Raw genomic sequence first — 23,946 nt, forward strand, 5'->3', positions numbered from 1 at the left:
CTGTGAGAGACAGCCTCGAAAGCTTTGCTCAAGTCCAAAAAGATGACATTACCTGGCTTCCCTTGGTCAGCTGGGTGGGTTACCTTGTGAAAAGAAGTTTGGCAAGCAGGACTTTCCCCTCATGAAGCCATGCTGGCTGTGACCGGTGAGCTGCTACTTTACCAGTTGATCGAGCTTTCCTTGCAAAACCTTGTTCGTCTTCCACACCAAGCCATTTATGACACTTAGCCTTTGATTCATCATCGCTGCCTTGTTTTGTAAAACTATGTTAAATAAACCCTGGACCAGACAGGGAAGAACTGCAGGGCTGCCTGGATGCTACACTGTGGATGGGGATGGTAAAACAGAGGCAGCTGACTGGGGAGCCGGAGAGTTTCAAGGAAGGAGGAGCTGAGGTGGAGGACTGGGGCTGGAGGAAGAGGAATGGAGGGTACCCGAGCACTGTACAGTCAACCAAGGTCAAGCAAAGGAATGGCAGGCAGTCCCTGTTCGGAGAGGGGACACTAGTTCTCAGGCTGGACAGGAAAAGGCAGTCTGGCAAGGACAAGGACACAGCTTTGTAATGGTACAGGGGACCCCTGGAAAGACCGTGAAATGAGAACAATCAATTAACAAGCTGCTGTGGCTTCAGAAAAGCCATTATAGACTTACTGATGTAATGAGCACATCTGATGCACAGAAGCTATTTAACCTTCAGCCTCGTGTCTTATAAAGCACCTCTGGGGCACTGGGTAAGGCTGTTAATTATTAAGGTCAGCCTTAGCAGACAGAGGAGTCCTCAAGTAGGGGTTGCTGTGATACTCTCAGATAATTTCTCCATTATGTCAATAACTAATTTCCTGAATTGTTCAAGAATTGACAGATTAGCATCCATTAACCAAGCCTTAACTCATGGCTATGGGAGTAGTTACAGGCCACAAGGACCTCAAAATCCATTCATAGGTCCTTGAGTACATATAATATATATGCACACATATACATACACACTACTGCACCAGATTGTTGTTTACACACTACTGCACCAGCCTGGCAAAACAAATAACCAATGCACATAAAAAGCCTGGGCAGGCAGTGACAGGCATTGGCTTGAGCAGATGTCTTGATGTTTGAGCACTGTCTTCAGGTGCTCTGAGAGCAGAGGATGAAGTCACTCTGACTTTTAAAGAACTCTGTATTGAGGGATTTTAAATGAACAGAATCACACTCAGACCAAAATACCAGTTGTATTTACTACTAAAAGGGCTTTTTTTTTTTTTCTGGAAAAAAAAAATTAGAAAATTCCATACAACAAACATTTCATGGATTTGATAAACTGTGACTTGTTACATCATTCACCCTTATGCTGCAAGACAAATCTCTTTGCTTTTATTTATGCAGGCCACATAATTTTTTGTACCTTAATGCAAACATTTTTTTTCCAAGCACAGCCTATGAAGAACCAGTATATTTGGAAATTCCAATAGGAGTTGGCAGGAAATTCCACTGATTTTATTGTTTTGCCTCAAAGCCAAGCACGACTGGAAAAGCAGCTATCCTAAGTGGAAGCTGCCCGAGCTGGCACATCAACTGCTCTTGAGTTATGGAGAAGGGAAATGGCTGTGTTACTGTGTCACAGCATTATATGTGTCTGAGCTTACCTGCCTGAGACTCTGCTGTCTGACTGACTGGAGTTAAATCAAAGGAGGCTGAGGAGAGACAGGAGAGACGAGGAAATGAAACAATGATGGTGATAAAGCCTAATAATACCAAGAGTCCTTCAGGGGATCAGTGAGGAAGCGAGGCACTGAAATAACTGCTGCCAGTCTGCTGCCAGAAGGGTGAGAAGCTGTTTTACCAAGGTCAGCAATGAACACAAAAAGGTAATAACCCCTCCCCCAGCAGAGATGAAAGGATGGAGGAGTGGGGATAGGGAAAGGAGGTGAGAGGAGCCCCTTAAGGAGGAACACTACTGGAGTTGCAGCTGCACCTGGGTGTGCAGCCAAAGCTGGGGACTGATGGGCTATGGGATGGGATTTCAGGAGCTTGTCTAAGCTGCTGGAGAGATGAAGAAGAAGAAGAAGCACCAACACCTCTGTCCCAGTTTAAATGAGACAAGGGTCTTTTGCTGAGGATGAGTTAGGAGAAAAGACTGAAACTTCTCTTTCTAAGCAATTATAAATCCAAAATTAAGAGGCTCCGATTGAAGGAAAACAAATTATGGAAAAGGGAAAATAACAGCCCTTTATTAAAAGGTATGTGTGTATTAACAGAAACATGGAAAAAACCCCAAATAAAACAACCAAGCAATACTCCTATACCCACCAATAATCCCCTTCAGGAACAAACCGATAAATCAGCAAAAGGAAGAGTAAAGGGTTCAATGTTTGCGCCCCTTGGTGCAATTCCAACCACAGTCAGCAGGGGGCGCCATCGTATCACTGGAGATGCAAAACTTGTAATGTCCTGTACCATTCACCAGGTGGTGCTGTTGGATCACTGGAGGTGCAGAACTCGTAATGTCCAGTAAAAAAACAACAACAACAACAAAAACAACAACAAAAACACCCCTCGGTTCCCCTTCCCTTCCCACACTGGGACAGGAGAGAGGGAGTAGTGGGGGTGGGGGGGAAGGGAAAAGAAGGGAAAAAACCAGCAATCAAACAGAAAGTTCTCCCAATGGAATAAAACTCATGATCTTGAGCTGGTTAGAGTTCGCTTTAAGCAGGGCCTGCAGCCAGCAACAACTGAGCAGAGAGCAGCAGCAAACTCCCCTCCGACAGGAGAAAAAAAAACAGCATCTGCAGCTCGCAGAAGGTCCTGAGCCCACCGGCACACCAGCCTCTCCTCCCAGCCTGCGTGCCAGCCACACTCCCAGTCCACCAAAATTCCTCCTCCCCCATTGCCCCGGAGAGGAGGAAAAAAAGTAGACTTTAGATCCTTCATCTGCCTGTTTCCTAGGAGACTGTTCTCTCGGCCATTAGTGGACCAGCCAATTCTTTTGTTCACCTGATAGGTACCTGATGGCCTATACACAGAGCACACACGGCAGGGGGAAGGGAAAGAAAAATTCCTTGCTAAAATCGGAACTATGACAACCTCCCACAGGCTTAGCCCTGCCTCCCGGTTTGTGGCAGGCTTTTGGGTGTACTGCCAGGTCTTCTGCCCCAAAGGGACAGTTTCATCTGTCCATCACAGGCTGTTGGGAGGAGAAGAGGTTTTCAGTCAATGTTCGAAGACAGCAGTCCTGTTTATATGCCAACACAGCGAGTTAGGGTGGGGGAGACAAAATGTGGGTGCCAGCCCAGTCAGAGGGAGCTGAATGTGGCAGCAGCCCACATCTGGGCTTGTGCCCTGGGAGAAATGGCAAAGCTGGAGTCGGGAGGGACACTTCTCCCTCACCTGGAATGATGCCTGGCTTTTTTTTGTCCCCCACCCAGTTATCCTTTATTAGACCAGTTGTTACCATCTATCCCCACAAACTTCATCTCACCTGTGTCCTTAGACTATTCACTGAGGTACCGGTGAGCTGGGGGCAAGCGGCTGTGGGAGAGGCCACGGCGGGAGAACAAGCCCAGGTGCACCACACACTGGAGCCGTCTGCCCACTGAAACTGGCCAGGCGGCTGTGACTGAAATCTAATTTTCCTGGTGCATTCCGTGGACATTTTAATCAGCATTTCCTACAATCCACTTGGCAAAGAGGCTCAATTGGCAGCTGTTTGACTGAATGGGCTTTGCACCCAGTCTAACCTTCTCCATTCGCAATTTCCAGTGCTGGAAAACCTCTCTGTCTCACTCTCAGAAGTTTCTATAGCAATCATGGCCATCCCAGCGAAGCACTGAAAATGGCAGCCCATTCAGATTGTAATTTTGCTGGACAGTAATTGCTCCTCTCTCTCCCCTGGCCTCTGAAATGTTACTTTTTGGGAGGTATGAACTGCAACTGGACGATACGGGTCCTCTGCCTGCGTTTTCAGCGAACTTCACTCCCCCTGCCCACCAAGGAACTTTGTTAGGTGTTTGCAGCACACTTGAACCTCGATTAACAGGGGAGCATTGTTGGGCACATCATACCTCAGCTACAAGAAAGACCTGATGTGAGCGATGCTCTTAACAAGCCTGCAGGAACAAACTTCACCTCCCAACGTGTCGTGTTATGACCTGAACATTATCCATCGCTGTAGGCAGAAGGCACACAGGTGTGTTTGGCTTTGCAAATTGTAAAAGACCAGAGGACTCAAAGGCGGCTTTCTTCATCATGTCAGTGAGCTTACTTTTCCTGGTTCAGTTGACTTCAGCTTAAAAATATCACTCAAATCTTTTCATGCTTCATCTTTCAGTGGCTGTGATTGCACTTAATTACTGTGACACCAAAGAATCACGTGCTAAAAATATATTAAGTAACAGAACTAAAGGTTTTGCTTCTTGCAATAAGAGAATGCGGTAGAATTATACCACAGATTGTGAAGGAGTCAATTAACCATTTCTTAAGCTCTTCTAATAATCTTTCCCTATACTTTTTTGACTATTGTTGCCTGCTAAAAAAAAATTAGCTTACAGCTGAGTAAGGGGAATTGTGGATAAGTGTTTGCAATTTGGCTTTGGACTGACACAGTGTGGATTGCACTCAGAGAATGTGAAGTCTTTGCACTGGCAGCAGTACTCGAATCTGGGACTAAAGGATTCGCATTGGAAGAGTGGATTTTTATAACGATTTAAATGAACAATTTCAGCTAGAGAGTGGATTAACAGAGCCAACTAAACCCTTCACCCTGACAAAGAACTGGCGGGAGGACTATAGAAGCACATCCAAAATTTTACCAACATGAATGCAGAGTAATAGGTCAGTGAGAAGCATTTCTGTATTTTAATAGCTCTCTTAGAATTCAATTCAATTTAAAACAAAAGTTGTTTTACAAATACATGCAGAATGCAGAAGGCTGGAAAGGGAGCAAGTGGCCTGCATCCTCCATCTGCTCCGTCCTCTCTCTGCTCTCGCTCTAGGGACTGCCACTGCAAGTCCTCCCTCTCAGTAGACAGGAAGGCAAAAGCAGGCAGTGCCCCATCCCAAGGGTCAGAAATGTCTCCCATTCTGCAGGGACATGGAGGCACCCCCAGGCCCCACACACTGTTATTTCACATGTGCCAGAGCTCCTGAGGCCCAAAGCCAAGCAGCAGGAAACTCCAGGCCCAGAGGTCTCGGGGAAGCTGAGACACATGAACCCCTTCTCCTACATCAGAAATGAGATTACAGAACAAAAGAAAAATATTAAGTATCCCAGGCTGATGGATGCTCTCAACACTCGATACTGCACTACTGCAAGCAACACAGCGGAACAAGTTGGCCACAGCTTGATATTCTATATGACAATCTCCCTCTTCAAGAAATGGGAAGATTGAGTGTTTCCAGTAGAAGGTATAGAAATAGCCCTAAAACTTAACCCCTCCTAAAACATTTCACACCACTGGTTTCTCAAGCCTGAACTGTGAAACACTGCTGGCCATCTGTCGGCAAGAACTGTCTGACTGTCTGCCACTGACATCCATGGAGAAGTGCCATCCATGCTGCAGCCTTGCTCTCCCATTCTCAACACAGAGGTGCTGCCTGAGAGCACCTGCACTGGGGAGCCCTTCAGCCCCTTCAATGTGGGGACGTCCCTGCCTGCCTCCATGTTAACTAACTGCTTCCCAAGGGCAATTTCCCAAGCTGTACAAAACCTGTAACAACTGACCACAGAACTAACTGGCTGACAGCAAAAGCAGATCTTGAACAGTAAGAGTAAGTTGCTGGAGAAAAGGAGTCAGAGAGATAGAAAAAAATGGGTTCTAAACGTGAAAATTAGGGCTGCTGGCAGCAATAATTGAGGTGGACAATCCTAAACTGCTTCTGGAGGAGGATCTTTCTGACAAGCTCTGGATGTATGCACCAAAAGCTGAGCCATGTGTAGGGCAGTGGCCTGTGGTGCTACAGCTTGTACAGGCAGCCAAAGTGCCCAGACACTGGCCGTGCTGCCAGTCTGGGTTTGCCCCCTGAATACAGAGATTTAAGAAAAAACATCACACCAAGTAGTGATGATCAGGGGCTGGAGCACCTCTCCTCTGGAGAGAGGGTGAGTGGGGGCTTTTCAGCCTGGAGAAGAGAAGGCCCAGGGAGACCTTACAGCAGCCTTCCAGGACCGAAAGGGTGCCGCAAGAGAGCTGGAGAGGGGCTTTCTACAAGGGCACGTAGTGACAAGACAAGGGGGAATGGCTTTAAACTAAAGGAGGGTGGGTTTAGAATGGGTATTAGGAAGAAATTTTTTTTACTGTGAAGGTGATGAGGCACTGGGACAGGTTGCCCAGAGGAGCTGTGGATTCCCCATTCCTGGCAGTGTTCCTGTACAGCTTGGGTGGGACTTTTGAAACCTAGGCTGAATAAGGCCTTGAGCAACCTGGTCTAGTGGGAGAGCCCCTGCCTGTGGCAGGAGGAGTTGGCACTAGATGATCTTCAAGGTTCCTTCCAACCCCTTAACATTCTATGATTCTAATTAACGAGTGTCTGCCTATCCAGAACACATACCTAAAAGTAGAATGAGTGAAATGTTTATAAAATCTGGATTTATTGTTTACAACGTAAGTTATTCTCAAATGACAGAAGGATTTGAGTGTTCAGTTTGTTATGTATTAGATTTCAAATGACATTTTTTTAAAAAAAGTTCAGTATACAAGGAAAATCCCAACAGCATTTGCAAAGCCATTGTATTTCACAAATATAGGAGCTAAGGTTGTAATGTCGTTACAACTAAAAGAAAATCTACACAAATGGTCTAGAGTTTTAATCACAAACCCAAATATTTTTTTCTTTAAATAGACTCTTAAAATAGATGCATTATTTTAAAAACCCATCACTACAAAGAGGCACATGGTGTTTAGTTGATGGCATTAATTCTGTAACCCAAACAAGGAGACTAATCCACTTTGAGTAGCTAATTTTTTTTTTTGCACTATTTACATACTTTACTGAAGTATTTTCCTCCCAGACTCTAAGCAAGCATCTTAGAATATTAATGAGGAAGCCTGGCAGCACTCCAGATTTGGCAAATAAGGAAGTAACATCATTCCTATTTTATCAACAGGGAAACTGAGGCACGAGATGTATTGAGATCCAGGCAACTGCAGAAATTAAAATCATGAATCTTCATCCTGTTAGCCAGGTCTTGATGGAGACACTGTTCTTCTTCCTTGTTAGAGGGTTGGTGACTGTGCTGAGCCCTGTTTGAAACCTGGTCAGTTGTTTCTTTTCATGTTTAGATTGCTGAAAAATAGGTGATAGCTATCCAGCTGTAGTGTCATCATGAACATCTTTACTCAAAAAAAAGCCACTAACAGTTCTCCTTTTCAGATCAGAAACCAGTCACAGCAAAAAGTTCTTCTGGCCATCCATCCATCCATCCATCCATCCGTCCATCCATCCATCCATCGCCTTTGGAAGGCTGTCTTGTTCTGGAAGCAGCACTGGCTCTGGAGGCTTTTGGGAACTTTCCTCCTGTGGTTTGATGGAGCTCATCTATATCCTCAGAGGTTTTCAGTGATACATCAGTCCCACTGCATTTAGGAGCTTCCGAGAATCTGGGGCACCTGAGTTTGGGGTGTGTGCTCAGATTGCAGAAAAGCCTCAAATAACAATTGGAAAAGCAGCAACAGGTTTGAACACAAACAGGGATTCCCCTGGTTAAAGGACGTTAGTCATCACCCACACAGACTGTGGAGAAATACTTCACCTCCCTCTCCCAAAACAGTCTCTCTGGGAATGCAGAACCTGCCAGGACCTCTCCTCTCACACATCCCAAACATCTCACCTGTGTTCTGCAAGATTACGCACTTCCCCTGCACCACATGACAGAGGAGGACATACAAGCTAAACATGTAAACAGTTTTTAAAAGAATATAAATAAATATCCAGATGAAAAGTGCTTTAGGTTATCTACCACCATCTTCCACTTTCCCACAACACATTCAGTTTTAGAGAAGGCAGGAGCCATTTGAATGCTACTGGAAAAAAGTCAAGGCTGAGGCTTCAGGCAAGTTATCAGCACAGTCACAGGCTGATAAGTATAGACTGCCATGTATAAATATAGAAGCACACACACTTAAATTATATATATTAGCTTTATCTAGATTTATATATATATATGTATAAATTAAATATACATATGTGTTTGTATATACAGACACACATGCATGAATCTCAATAGTCCCTCTGTTGAGAAACCTAATCCAAATCTCTGAAAACATACATCAATTATTTGTATATTTTTAAGTATATGCAATATATTCTCTTTCATAAAGTTTTCATAAATATGCATTAAAATTCTCCGTGGTAGTCACTCTTGTGGGAATAATAACATACTTGCATGAGTTGCAAACTATAAATATAGGCTTTAAACATTATTTGAAGAACAGGTATAGCCAGCATAAGTAACTTCCAGGACCAACAGAGGGGAACAGAACAGAAAACCAGACTTGAGTATGTGGCTCCATAAGACAGGCAAGTGCACAGGACCTCTCCAGCCCTCCCAGAAGGCCCTTTTAAAAGCTTTCTGTAATTCTGGTGGGGGCTACAACTGAAACAATTTGATCAGGCTTAACAAAGGCAGTGAAAATATGTTTGGTAACTGAAAAAGATCATGTTGCAAAATCCAAGAAAACGCCTCAGCTTTTGGGGCAGTGTGTTACATATCTCCTTCCTAAGAAATGAGGGCAATCTTTTCAGTCCATCTACATGTTTTTTCCAAAAAATACACTGTAAGTGAATCCACACAGTGCCATATTTTGTCTCAGTGAGACCGAAATCAAGAGTGACACCACTGCATTTTTAACTAAAATACAAAGTTTCCAACTACAAACACGCGGATAGGTGGTGATGTGTCTTGAGGTATCAGTTACTATCCCATCTTTCCCATAAAACACATTCCTATTTGTAATATGATGAATTGCTTCAAGTAGTACTGTGTCCTACTCTCCCCAGGTCAGGGCAGGTGTGTTAGCAGCAGTGGAAGGTTTGGTATGGATGAAGCCTGAGGAAATTCAGGGTACAGATATGTCACTGGTGTAGAGGCAGTATATCCAGGCTTGCAAGAACCACAAAATTTAGAAAGAGTACTAACTGGCACTTATGTTACAGCATACCCTGCCTTATCATAGTCTCTCTTCCCATCAATTACTTAGATCTTAATCCTGTGCAGTTTCAAGTACCTTCAAGCTCCTCCTCAGGGTTCTCTCTTGGTTCAAACCATTAGTCTTCAATGAGCCAGACTGAGCAACAGCCTGATTACAAAACACTCCTAGAGCTTGAAAGTCAGTACTTAGCTAGACTCAGAAAAAAATCCCAAAACATAACACACTACAGAGGAGTTCCAGGATTCTAGCAAGTGACTCCACCACCTCCCTGGGCAGCCTGTTCCAATGCTGGACAACGCTTTCAGTGAAGGAACTGCTCATGATGTCCAACCTGAACCTCCCCTGGTGCTGCTTGAGGCTCTGTCCTCTCGTCCTGTTGCCAGCTGCCTGGGAGAAGAGACCCACCCCCACCTGGCTACAACCTCCTTTCAGATAGTTCACAGAGTGATGAGGTCTCCCCTGAGCTTCCTTTTCTCCAGGCTAAACACCTGCAGCTCCCTCAGCCACTCCTCACATGACTTGTGCTCCAGACCTTTCACCAGCCTTGTTGCTCTTTAGACTCACTCCAGCACCTCAATGACCTTCCCGTAGTGAGGGGCCCAGAACAGAACACAGGATTTGAGGAGCAGCCTCACCAGTACCCAGTACAGGGGGACAATCGCTGCCCTTGTCCTGCTGGCCACACTATTCCTGAGACAGGCCAGGATGTCATTGCTGGCACACTGCTGGCTCATGTTCAGCCACTGTTGACCAGCATCCCCCCAGGCCCTTTTCCACTAGTGAGCTTTCCAGCCACTCTTCCCTCAGTCAGTAGCACTGCAGGGACTTGTTGGGAGCCACGGGCAGGACCCTGCACTTGGCCTTATTGAATCTCATACAACTGGCCTTGGCTCACTGATCCAGCCTGTCCTGTCCTGATTGCTCTGCAGAGCCTTCCCACCTCCAGCAGATCAACACTCCCACCCAAACTGGCATCCTCTGTGAATTTACTGAGGGTGCACTCAATCCCTTTTTCTGTGTCACGGATAAAGATATTAAGCAGTGCTGGTCCCAATACTGAGCCCTGAGAAACCCCACTGGTGACCAGCCACCAGGTGGATGTAACTCCATTCACCATCACTCTCTGGGCCTGGCTATCCAGCCAGGCTTGAAGAAGAGCAAACGAAGGCCAAATTTCACATGTCCACACACTGGTGGTACAGAAAAATAGCCAAGTCCTTGTGTCTTAAACTCAAAAGGCAACTGATGAAAGAAAACATGGTCCAGGTGATAAAGTGCAATTATTATTTCAGTTGTGCTAAAAACCTTTCCAGTGCTGTAATTTTACTTCTTGGTAATTTCATTTAACTTTTAATTATGTTTTTTTGCTTCTGTCCCCATCTTTCCAGTACTGTTCAGTTTGCATCTCTGTAAGCCGTGAGAGAGTACGCTGAAAGGCAAAGACTTCCTCTTCTCCTGTAAACATGGAGAGTCCTTTGGCAGAATCCTACATAAATACACAAAACCAGAACCATAGAACTGTGAGAGACATGGCAGTACCAAAGTGCATCCTGTGTAACTCCTAAGGCTCTGTGCTTTACAGGCTTTGACAAAACAGAGCTAAGACAGCAGCATGGCACCAAAAAATTAAAATTAATGTTCAAAATTAAAGAAAAGCATCTATTTTAGCTAGGTAACCCTCTGAAGGAACATAGCAAAAAGAATAATTGGGTTTTAAAACAACATGATGACATGTTAACCATCTATTTTCCCTTTTTTGTTGACTAACTGCATACTGATTTAAACAAATTATTTAATAATTCATTAACAACAGCTAGGCTCTAGGGAAAAATAAACACAGAATAACCAACATACAAATTAGTAATGTCTGTGAGGACTTGTAAGGCTGTTTTAGATAGTCTAGGAAGAGGTAGAACAAACCACCTTTTATTTCTGTATTTTAAATGTAGGAGCTAAACTTAAATCAGTATTTTCATACACGACTGAACAGATACAATGATTAACATTCAAAATGACCCTAAAACTTACACAAAATGGTTCTGTATACTGTGACATTTTCTTTGACTATGAATAAATAGCACAACATGTAATTATCAGAGCAACAGATACACTACAGAAAAAACAGCAAATCACCCATTAAATGTTTTCTTGATTTCTCCTCCTAAAATGCTGCTGTAATTATGAAATTATTATGAAACCAAATTTTGTTATAAAAGGGAGATGATGTGAATATCATGTACCTGGCTCAAGTCCAAATCATCCATCAACACTCTGTTGTCCTCTTGCTCACCACTGCCGTGTTCCACCAGGAACAAGCTATCGAGAGGAGTCGCTGCAGAACAGATAATGCGCACCTGAGAGGAGGAAAACAGGCAACAATATCAACACTTGGGGTTTACAGAAAAGGGATAAAATACATGATCTGTGGAAAGCATTCTAGAAATAAGACCTTGGTGTTTTTTCCCAGGTATTTTTCCTTTCTCTTATTAGCACTGCTGTTACAAATTTACCTGACTCAGTAATTTGGAATATTAAACTTACAGGATCTTTTTCTCAGTAACAATTCATGTAACTTTTACTCAGAGAACAAACAACTATTCTATTAAATACTCAGAATATCTGCTATAGGCAATGAGTTCATCATAAAGTTTATTTTCTAAAATAAAAGCTACGTAGTAACCAATGCCTTCTTTTCACCACAGTTAGATTCCTCTCAGTAGATAAGTGCACTGCACATGTATTTCCATTTAAAGAATGTTTAAATTCCAAATTTCACAGAAGGTTAATTAACTAATTAAACATTAGTTTAATACTAGCATATTCTCTTAGAAACTGTCCATTTCCAAATCATAAAGCATAAAGAATCTGGCTGATTTGAATGAGACTACCCATACACTGAGTTCAATACCTTGCTGAACTGGGGCCTTTCTGATCAGCAACCAATGCCAGAACATTCTTGAAAAAAACAACCTCAATCAATATTTCCTGACCACATAAATATTTAAGTGTGTGCAAATATACGAATGCATGAAATAGGGTTTAATATCTTGTATTATTTTTTAAAATATCACCTTAAACAGGACCTTCCCTTTGTTCTAGTTGTGCTGATTTTATTTCCTTAATTGCAACCTCTGTAAATCCACGTAAAGTTCTGCATTTATCATTACTATTCCATGAGCAATTCTGCAACCTAGTGTAAAGCCTACAGTAACTGTTTCCTTTACACTGTAACTGTGCTGATCAGGAAGGCACTGATTCCTGACCAACTGCCCACACAGATTAAAATCTAAAAAACTTAAACTGACTCCAGCACAGTTGGCAGCACAGTCTTTGATTATTAAAATGATATGGCTTCTGTTGTTTTCCCAAGTTAGGAAAGAAAGGCAAATGAGCACAGGCTTGTATTCATGCTTAATATTCGCAGAAAACAAAAAACCCCACCCTGCTTTATTTGCCTTTATTGCAATGGGGCCTTTTTTTTTTTTTTTTGGTGAAGCTGGAACGATGCTTCTTTGCAGTGCTAGTTCATTCCGCCTATGTTTTCCAAACTCTTATTACAGAAAGCCTTACTTCAAACCAATTGTAACAGTCCAGTTTGAGGACCCCCAGTGTTATTCCTATACATATATAGGAAAAGCTTGGTTCTCACCTTATGCTCATAAAAGGTATCAATAAGAGTAATGAAACGACGAGCTTGTGTCCTTTTTGATATCGTAAGAAGTGGTATGTCACGAACAAACACTGTGTCAAAATGCTTTGATATTTCCAGATAGTCACTGGCTCCAAGAGGCTGAAACAAAACAAACCATAAGAAATGGAAACCCATGATAGGACACATAAACACTGTGTCTTGATATACTACAATTACAGAAGAGAGCGGTAAAGTCCCAAGATCACATTCTTACTTTTGTTTCTTTGTATCTCATTTCAGGAATGCTTGCATTTGCCCTTAGGGACATATGGCTGCTCATTCATACTGTTGGCTTACATGAAGTGTTTCAGAGTTAAAAATATGGCTCTTCTGCACCCTGACAACGTTGTGATCTCTCTCTAACAATCTCAAATAAACTAATCACTATAAACTGTAATCCACAGAAGAAAAGACATAGTTAAGCTGTGATTTCAACCTAAAGCATACATAATTTGAACAGGTTAGGATGCTTTCCAGCAGCAAGATTTTTGAATGCAAATGCATAGGCTAGTTACTAAATCCTAAGTAGACCTGCATTTAGTTCACCCAAGACTAACCCAGACTGAAGAAAAACTGTATATTCTAAGTACCGAAAGCAAGAGGAAACAAACGTACAATTTTGCAGCAGTTCCTTTGTTCATGGTTTCTGTTGTATAATGATCAAATAAAAAACTTTAATAAAAACTTATTAGTTTCTCTTTCTGTATCTAAACCATCAACAGAAGATATGTACAAATAGTAGTAGCTCGTTCAGGGACATTAATTTAAAATTACTTTTCATTTCATGATTTTGCAAGATCTATCTTATCTATTCCTATTAATGGGAATAAACTAACCCCCCAGGCAGGTATTAAAGCCTCTGACCCTCAGCCAGTTCTCCCACTTGCAGTCTCATGAATCACCCTGCTTTCTCATTTCCAACCACACAACTTCCCAGTAAAACCTAAGGAAAAGAACTATTAAAAAAACTTTCATGTGCTTCTAGCAAAGTTTAAGAGCAGTATACACTGTATCCTCTCCTCAAAATTGTATTTACTGCTTGTTTTCTCCCTCCATTTCAGTCCCCCACCAAAAGCAACAGCACCAGGATACTGCTGGAGATTTAAGATTAGTGGTAAGCAAATAATTCAGGTAACAGTAATTTTTATTCCATACTTAGGACTGACGTATTGTTCAGTACAGAGATCAAACATGCGAGGGAGAACAGCAGTGATCTCATTGTACCTGAGAAAGGAAAATATTTCTCATGTCTCCCTTTAGGTAAGAGATTACAGACATCAATGCTACGCTGGTTCATTCTTTTATCACATGAGGAGCCCAAGAACTCTTCTGCTGAAACCCAAAACCCTGAGGAATTATTCTGTCCTGTCCCAGTGTGATATACTTCCTCACCCAAACCACATGAATACACCCTCCTTATCTCAAATACAAAGTATAAAATATTGAAAGCCGATTCCTAAAGTAAATAAATATAGAAATAAAAATGAAGGGGTTCAATCTTTGGCAAAACAGGCAAACTGAAGCACCCAACTATTGAGCTACATATCTAAAAACTTGGTAGGCACCTTGGTGGATATCCAAACAGGAAAATGAAAAACCTGAGGAGCTGGAGGGAGGAAACAGGCGGAGGACAAAAATAAGGCTAATGCATTTCAAATGGGAAGAATGGAAGATGGAATACTTATATTGCTTTTCATACAGACATAAAATCACAGTTCATAGAAGGTTATGATATGCATCTTTATCACAGTCTAACAAGAATTCAACCTACTTCAGCAGTGCAAAAAGAGGCAATTCAAGAATCTCTCTAATTATGGACATAAAAGGCAGATCATTTCAAGCTGAAATGAAACACCTATACCAGCACTAAGTGATAATATTCTGTAAGTGTTGGCAGAAACATGCCTTTAGAGACTCCAAAATCTTACGCTCCAAAAGATGTGAGCCTCGCAGCTATACGAGTATTTTAACACAGTAAGTTTGGTACCTTCCTGCCAAGACTCAAGTCTGATGAGATGCAACTGAAGTGCTGAGTCAGCCATTCTGATATTACACGTGGCTCAGCTGGCATCACCTGTAGTTCTTTACATAGATGAGTTCTCATACTCTCTGCTTTTGGAGTTTAGAGGCATAACCCGGGGGATGAAAGACAGAGCTTTCAATCTTGTTCCCCACATGACTTACTCTCATCTTGGAAGTCCTTTAATTCTCTTCTGCCTTACTCTACTTACTGTAAAAAAGAAGGAACCACCAGCAAATTTGCAAATGTTCTGGGGACAGTTTAGAGCCCTTTTCGTATTCCTCTAACCTTGTTATTGGCCCAACTCTCGTGCTGCCTGTAATTGCTTCAAAACTCTTCTAACTCACCAGCTTATTCAAAATGCTCCAAACTCAGGAGGCCATGATGCAAGAGCCCCTGACAGCTTCTCAGCCCACGTTCTCACTGGCCTGCCACCCCCCAAAACTGGCATGAACATACCAACTCTGTGGCACGCAGAAAAGAGAGAGGGGCAATGGGTTCAAGGCCAGATTACACCACTGCTAGGGGTTCTGGCTGTACAGTCCATACACAGCAGCTCCACTGAGGAGCAGATTTCTGTTGTTTCAGCAGCCAACAGCCCTCCCCTTTACTGTACTGCCTTCAGACCATTTCTCTTCACCTTGCAGCATAGGCTGGGTCCCGACTGCCAACAACACAGGCTCAGACTAGGTGACAAGACTAGTGGCAAATGATTTTAGACACATGGCGCTGTTCCCTGTATAACCCTCCAGGGCTGAAATTTATTTTATGAATCTCATCCAGTCACAGAAAGTATTTCATTTTAGTCAGTAGCATACGAAGGTACTTCTTCCTCTGTAGTTGCTAATGAAGCCACAAATCCTCCTAATATTGATACATATATTTGTAATCCCCTTACTAAAAGTTTAGCCTGATTAATCTCATCCTCTGAACAACATTCTAAAAATAATTTGATTTGGTGTATGTTTCTGGTACTGTCTGATCTCTTTTGTTTCATCAACTGTTCATCAAAACTCAACTTCAGAACAATAAAACATTTATGTAACAATTGTCACTTACCATTTGTTACCAGTTCTTTCACATGCTACAGTGTTATTTTAAAAACCTGGAAACGTGAACAGGTAAGAATTTTTCTTATGATGTTATCGTTCCTGCATGTGTATATACAGTAAAACTGTTGTAGATTTTTGTCATTAACTCTGATGCCAGGAGTCAGTATTTTACAGGCATCACACTAATGCAAAACGCATTAGCACTGTCATGGGCTATGCTCCTGACAAAGTGTTTCCTCCACTTCAGCCTGCTTGACTGAGTTCTCACCTTCATTTGGTTTTGTTTCTCTGTCTACTTAATGCATTTTCAGCTATCATCATCTCTGCTCAAGTAGGATGTTTGTTATTTGGAGCTCTCTGTGGGCTGTTTTAGAAGTTAGCAGTCTCCTGTTTCTATTATGTAGCCCATTAATTATAGCATAAAGCATCCTTCTTCTTTGTTGACTCATCAGTGACACAGTATATCATCTTTTAGAGATAGTCTGAAGAATACAGAATGCTTTACATATGTTAGAAAAACATATTTCATCTCAAGATAAAATGGGTTTTGTTGATGTTGGAAGATACTCCAGGGCCAGTTCCAGTAATACCCTGAAGAGTTGTGATTGACAATAACTATAATTTACTGCAGACACTCCAACACCCAAAAAATTACTAAAACCAACACACAATTTAAGACCAGATAATATTTACAACTTAGACATTAAGCATAAAGAAAAAAATACAGAGCTCTGTTGTTTCCAAAGGAGCCACACACAATCATTAGTGAGGCTGATAAAACAGATAAATATTACTTAGGTGATATTTCAAGACCATAATTCCATGAAAGGAATAGAAAAACCTAAGGCATGATCTGTGATGCAGCAGCATGCTGAAGTTTAAATAAAAATGGGAAGATAGGGCATGGCTAATTGGGTTAAAAAATTTAACTATACTGATGGCAGTGCAAATCATAGAACCATAGACCAGCCTGGGTCTGGAAGATTCCTTAAATATCATCTAGTTCAACCACTAGAACATGAATCTGAGATTTGTAAACCCTGGGGTCGAAGATATTTTCTGGATCAAGTACAGCTCCTTGCTATACTTGTTACCTCATTACAGAATCCAGGCAGGAACTAATTTTGCTTGACCTTATAGCACAAGTTTTTTAGTCACATTCCTCACAGTGGAAAAGTTATTTCAGACCTTTGCTCTTCTGATTTCTAAGAAGATGCTTGCTCCTATGCTCAGTCATCATTCAGCACGACCACTCCTGCCTTAGAAGAGCTTAGAACAGGGACAGATATCCATACTGACCCTATCAAAAGTGAGATGTCTCAAAGACCTACCTATCAGCTGCTCAAAGCTGGCTGCAAAGTGGAAGAACTGCAAAAGGCATGTTTCTGCTCCCAAATTTCCACTGCCAAATTTCCAGTTCCAACTCCAAAGTATGGCATTTGTCAGTGAAATGGTCTCCAAAACAGAAGGCTTAAAAAATTCATATGTCTATTTAAATACTATACTGACACTTACTGTTAAGATTTCAAAACCATGGTCAACAAACCTTTAAAAAAAGAGAAAATAGTACACTCGAGAATTTAAGAAACAAAACACTGAATTAAAAGGCAAACCCTTGACACTACAATCAGCTTGTATTTGGGTATTCCCTGGTCTATAAAGTATAGGATCTAAACCCTCAAGGTTTATGCAGCTTTCACTGAAGGGAGTGCTTTCTAAAAATTAAGCTCTGATACACCTAAAATATAAAACAGAAAGGAAGTTTGGCTAAAAATATTACTGTGTTACAATATTTCCACCTGAAATAAGTTTCTTGAGTCTCTTTTACAAAACATACTTGTGAGTTAGACAAGGCAACTTTTTTGGAGGTACAGAAACTGATTACACTCCTAAAGCAAATGTAGCTTATAAATGACAGGCTCTGAGTCCAGAGCTTACACTGCAAAAGCTGATCTCTGGCTGGGAATAAACCTAAGATCCTAAAACAAGGAAAACTATGCTTCTAGAAAATTACTGAAAATAGTGCTTACTATATAATATAATAAAAATAAACATAGTATGTTTATTTACAACTACACTTGACAATCCTACAATCCTAAAGATGACACTGAATTATACAGTGGATAAATTTAGCAGCTTTTAATGAAGGTAATTCCCTCAAAACGGTTCAGAATCATTAAACTGCAAATGCAGCTCAGTTATGTCATCATGTAGGGGAGACATTCAGTTGACTTAAAGACAGACACTTGCATTTCTAAATCACTTGTTGCCTTTGAAAATGGTGACTTTTTTATTTTCTTTTTTTTTTTTCTTTTTATTTAAAGCTTAGTTACATCTTTCCTTTTGAAGTGCAAGCTATTCAAGCCAGGAACTACATCTTCCTCCTGGTCTGCAGAGCGTGCCTATTGCAGTGGAACAGCAACCTAACAAAAACTGTTTGCCAATTATTTGTTGCATTAATCTACACAAAAATTGTATTTTGACAATTTCAGAAACGCTGAACAATTACTAGGAAAAAAAATCACAGTAGGATAACCTTTTTACAACATAGATATTGCTATTAAATTTATTTTCCTAGTCTTCAAACTTTTATACGTTTGTTAATGGTTAGTATCATGTTAAGACACTGTTCACTGGTACTGGGCAGGTGGATGAAAGGATATACTTTGATTACCTAATGGAAAGACTAAAGGACACATGAACCAAAGTAATTCCACCTCTGTGAGGAACAGGCTCACGTGTTTGGTGGCCGAAGGCAGCCGGCGTTCCCGGCAGAGGGCAGCAGCTGCTGCGCACAAGCGAGGGGAAGACTAAAAGGCAGCACTGCGGGGAAGACTGGATCTCCCGACTCCCTCAGGACCTGGAAGATTACACATAAAGGACACTGTTGTCGACACTATTTATACCCAATTCAAGCCAAAGTGTCACACATACCAGTTTTCAAGTGAAATTTTAAAAAGAAAGCGAAGACAGAGGACTGGCAGAGGGTGATTTTTTCTAAGGCATAATGAACACTGACCTTTATGTGTATATAAACATATAACTTCTATTTGCACAATTGCTAGGTTTATATAGAGAGATTTTAAAACCGAATTGATATGTACATTTTACTTTAAAAAGTATTTGTGTGATCTTTTCATTCACACACTAACTCAATGAAAAAATTAACTAATTATGTTGTGCAAGAATCTAACTCCACTGGTAAATGTATCCCACATTGTACAGACAGAGAAACAGGCAGAAAGAAATTAAAGGCCACAAAGAATGGGGGAAGTTACTGTTAGCATAGAAATTCTAAAACAAATAGGAACTATGAGTCCCTGTTCTGCCTGGTGCTTCTCCCAGGCTTCTCTGGCTACATTTTTCATTTTATGGGGCCTTAGAAAAGGTGATAAAATAACAAACATTTTAATGAAAATGAAGCACAGTCCTCCCTGGATAACTGTGCTGGAGAAGCACATTTACAGGGCTCCATTCTAGTGAGTAGACAGCTGCTTTCATGCCATGACAAACACTCCCATGTGCCACACTGCCACAGAAACCCTGGAGTGTCAAGTCTGAAAAATTGCTTCTCGTTTTGCTCTAAAGCAACCAAAATAGATCAATATCCTCTCATCCAGCATTTTTTAGTTTTCCACATGGTCAAATAGCCAGTAAAGAACAAAAATTTAAGTTTATGCATTTGATCTTAACTAAGTTAGCTAAAACTTGGAATTTTCCTCAACTGGGAATCTATCATTTAAAAAGTGATGCACACAATAGTTGAGCAAGTCAACTGAATGTCATATCAGCATTGCACACAATATATTCTCTGTATTTTATTTTTTGTTGTAATGGACAACTGCATTAACAGTATCTGATGTATAATTTTAGACAGAATTAACTCGTTATATTCTTGAGACAAAAAGGTTTAATGCAAACACATGAAACAAGAAACACAAGATTAATGCTAGAAAGGCACCAACTCTATCTCTTCAGGCCTTCAAGTACTAATTAAAAAGCAGCTACTTTGAAACTTCTCCTAAAGATGTTTTAAATAGTATCAGATTATCAATTCCTGATTTGCTATTTTCATCTATTATGTATTATCTGACATTTCCTGAAATCATGTGATATTGAAGTGGAAAATGTTTCAATATTTCCCTTTAAAATAGAATTTTGATTTTACTTTGATGAAGGAAACATCAGTGAATTTGAAGAGTTTTTAAAGGCTGTTCATATGAAATATTTAATTACAAAGGTCACAAAGCAATTGTCTGAGATATTTCAAACACATCATCTTAATCCTACACCAACAAACATAGATTTCCAGGTCTAGGTGATTATCCCTCTGGAATGCACTGTAACAATTACCCAAGACCAGACTAGAAGACACACTGTTGCAATGAAGTGAAAGTAGAGTCATAAATTATGCGTGATAAATTATTTCTCAAACCAAACAAAAGCATCTGTCCTTTCACATGTTCCATTCATGTTGACTCTTGCAAGACTCTAGTTCTTTTTTCTGGAACCCGTAGGGGTTATGGATAGCCGAAGGAATCAATTAACCAGGTTTTGAGTACAACATTGTCCACTCATGCTGCAACCATTACTGACACCCATAAGCAGCGGTTTACAACAGTTTCAGAAAACTCAAAAAATAATATTGTAACTACAAGATAATACTGCAACAATTCAATGTAATAAAAAATAACTCCCCCAAATCTCTTCATTACACTCACTTATCCCTCTACCTTAAACTAAAAAATGTTTTTGCAATTATGAACCAAACGTAACAGAGGAAATGAGTTTAACCAAGTTAATTACATTAACTAAATCAAATTAGATGATATTTTGAGTTGTTTTGTCAGAAGATGTTGACAGTGTAAGCTTTTTCACACACCACACTCTCACTACCTTGTATTTACTATAGGGAAACGTAAGCAAGAGTTGACATCCACCTTCCATGACAAAATGAGTTTTCATCTTGAAACTTTCCCATTCTGATGGATGCATCAAACTGACTTCATATGAACATGCATCTCTGTGTGAATGAAAATTTATTTGTAAAAGTTTCAGTCAAGTACTATATTTCTGAGAGTAACTTAGTTACTTTCTGACTAATTTGCTCCTCAAGTTACTTTCCTTTAGCTCAGTGAGAAGTTCTAGTGCTTCCATGACATAGACCAAGGCACCTAAGATCAGAAGAAAGGTTGCTTGGCATCAGGGAAATGTCCTATATATGTCCCGTGAAACCCCCCTAAAAACCAAGGAAGTTACAAGCCCTGGAAAAACTCAGTCTGAACTGACTGCACAGGTTTACAGCAGACTAAGTACTGCCTACTTCCAAAAGCATGAGGGGGCTGAGAGCAGGTTATCCTTCAGGATGGACTGGGGACATTCCCCTGCCAGCTGCTTAAACCTGTTCACCACACATGCAGGAAGTGACACAGCTTCCAACAGGCAGCAGGGACCGATTCTCACATCCCTAGTTTCAAGAGAAGAGAAGATCATGAGGTACTTCAAGATCCTGCATTTTAGAGACAGCTAAGCCTAAAAACTAGTATGTAGCTCAAACACAAACACCTCCTCCTAAAATGACATCCAGTTTTGACCTGAAACACAGTACAAGGAGGCTCTGCCATTCCCTTCGCTGTTTCAAATGTAGTCTCTGGGTTTTATTATGCCTTCTTCAGCTAGATTTAGGATCCCACTAATACCTCTATTTTTTTTCCCCTGTGAAAATAGCTGTATCTTATAAAATCATCTTCCAGTCCTCTTTCTGATAAGCTGAAAAAACTGAACTGTAAGTCTGCCATCTGCTGCAGCTCAAATGATTTGTGGTTTCTTCCACAGCTCTGTCAGGTTTTTCAATGCATTTTCTAAAGTTTTTAGGTCAGAACCACACCTAACATTCTACCATCAACCTGAGATGTTTCTAAAATTAAAGTAAACGTCCTACCCTCCTATTTATTTCCACTCTACCCACCCTAGACGAAATACGGTCTAAATGCTCTAACACTGGACCGGAAGCTCCTTTTGAGCTGTTTGTCCATTACAATCCTTAAATCTATTTCCAAGTCACTTTGCCTAGGGCACAGTCTCCTCCTGTGTTTGTGACTTGGGTTCCCAATTTCTAGCTGTAAACTTTGTGTTTGCTTAGATGTAAAAAAAGCAAAACAAAACAAACTCTCTCGCCAAAAAAACACACTTTCCCCAAAATCTCCATTCAGATGAAAAATAAATCGCACACAGCATCCTTGTATTCACTGCTCCTCCCCCCAATACACACAGCACTCCGTATTTACAGCAAATTTGTATTAGCATTTATCTTATATTCAAAGCTGCTGGGGAAAAACTATATTTGGCTTAGTATAAAAATGTGCTCATTAGAAATGCTACACTCAACAACAAACCTTCAGTAATAATTCTTTTTATATGTTAGTTAACTAACATAGCAATCCATTTAACGAATGCTTCCTTGAGACTGCACAATGCTAATTTCCTAGTAAGAACAGCATCTTCAAAACTCAGCTCCTCCTACAAAATCAGGGAGATTGGAGAATCAGTTTCATTTCCATTCTTTAGTCATCCACATATATGAATCCAGAACCAGCTCCTCTATTACCCCTTCTGGACTAAAATCTGACCAACATCCTGCAGTTATACCAGTCATCATGTGTATGCATGAATTTTACTTGTTTATTTTTTAATACTGCCATACAGAGTGTGCCTTCTAGTGATGTAGACTTTCTCTTGGACTCCAACTTTTATCCAAAATAAAAAGGTAGTCAGAGATCTCAGCCTAGTTTTCCAGGACTCCAGTGATACAAAATGTATTTGCAGGCTACTTTTAACATATGCTATTAACAGACTGAAAATTATTTCACTACCCTTTAGTGAAACAGTATTTCACTCAGCTTCATCTAGAACATATCTTTTTTGCAAAACCTTTTCCTTTTTCCACATCATTATTTAAATTTCATCCATCTCCAAACTAGCAATAAGCCAATAACATTAAGATAATATAAACCATATCAAAACTGCCATTTTACTTAACAAGTCTTTTATCTGAGAGACATGATATTTTCCCATTATCTTTATTTTATAATTTTCCTGCACTTCATAACTAGTTGCCATTCATTCCATATTATTTGATTCTGTCTCAACAGTGGCACAGGAAATACTTTTCCTATCTTCCTTCTCAAAGAGTCCTTCTTGTTCCTTTTTGTTGTTGTCATTTACACTTCCCTTTCCAGTTAGGCATACTTCCCTTCTGCTTTTGAAAACTACTCTTCCTGAACACTCAAATATGTAACTTCACTGTTTGGAATTATCTTTTGGTTTCAATGAATTTTAGAAAATTGAGAAGACTGTTGCTATACAACACAAATTTCTATACAAATTCATCACTTTAGTTCCCATAAAGCTGTTCCAACCAAATGACCTTGTACTGGATGTATTGCATTTTATGCTAGAAAATTATCATTTGCAATTTTGGGAATAATTACATTTCACCTTCTTCTGTGCTTCATCTACAGCATAAGATTCCCACACAATGGTATATTTTCTTTTTATGCTTTTTATAGCCAAGTGCTCAAGAAGCAATTCACCTCATTCTCCATTTGCAAGAGATCCCTATGAATACCCTCTTGGGTTTGTTAATTAGCAGACTGATTGATATGTATTCAAGAACCTTGCATTAATTAACTTTAAGGCAGGTATCAGTATCTTTAATGTTGCACATTGTCTTCCACCTGTTTTAGCCACTCTGTCCTTAAGTAGGCTGTAAGCACTGATTCCACATTATTATTTTATGAATTGTCCACAAGGTTTCAGTAATATCAGTTATACCTCATTTTGCCCCATCAATGAGAATTTACCATTTATCATGCTTGTCTCCAGGTCTTACAGCAGCAAATCTTGTTTTCAATTCTGTTATAATTTCAATGGACTCCTACAATAGTAACTTTAAATGTCATTTATCTACCTAGGAGGCTTTGCTTGGGCTATCATTCAAGCTCCACCCTGGCTGCTACAGACTCCAGCTAGGAAGATTCCCTGCCC

The 23,946-nt window shown here is 40.5% G+C and overlaps 1 protein-coding gene across 3 annotated transcripts in view; it reads right to left on the reverse strand.

The window, feature by feature from the left end:
- Nucleotides 1–1,304: 1,304 nt before the first annotated feature.
- The window catches only part of AFG1L (AFG1 like ATPase), a 73,689-nt gene continuing 51,047 nt past the window's right edge, over nt 1,305–23,946 (reverse strand). For all 3 annotated transcript variants that reach the window (XM_050314846.1, XM_050314844.1, XM_050314845.1), the window contains 3 exons: nt 12,787–12,927; nt 11,378–11,491; nt 1,305–10,623 (listed from right to left, as the gene is read on the reverse strand). In XM_050314846.1, the coding sequence (XP_050170803.1) occupies nt 10,492–10,623; nt 11,378–11,491; nt 12,787–12,927 (387 nt within the window). In that variant the 3' untranslated portion in view covers nt 1,305–10,491. The remainder of the gene's footprint in view (nt 10,624–11,377; nt 11,492–12,786; nt 12,928–23,946) is intronic.

This window comes from Myiozetetes cayanensis, unplaced genomic scaffold (genome assembly GCF_022539395.1).
Source record: "Myiozetetes cayanensis isolate MyiCay16 unplaced genomic scaffold, myiCay2020 scf2-11, whole genome shotgun sequence".
Classification (NCBI taxonomy): Eukaryota; Metazoa; Chordata; class Aves; order Passeriformes; family Tyrannidae; genus Myiozetetes; species Myiozetetes cayanensis.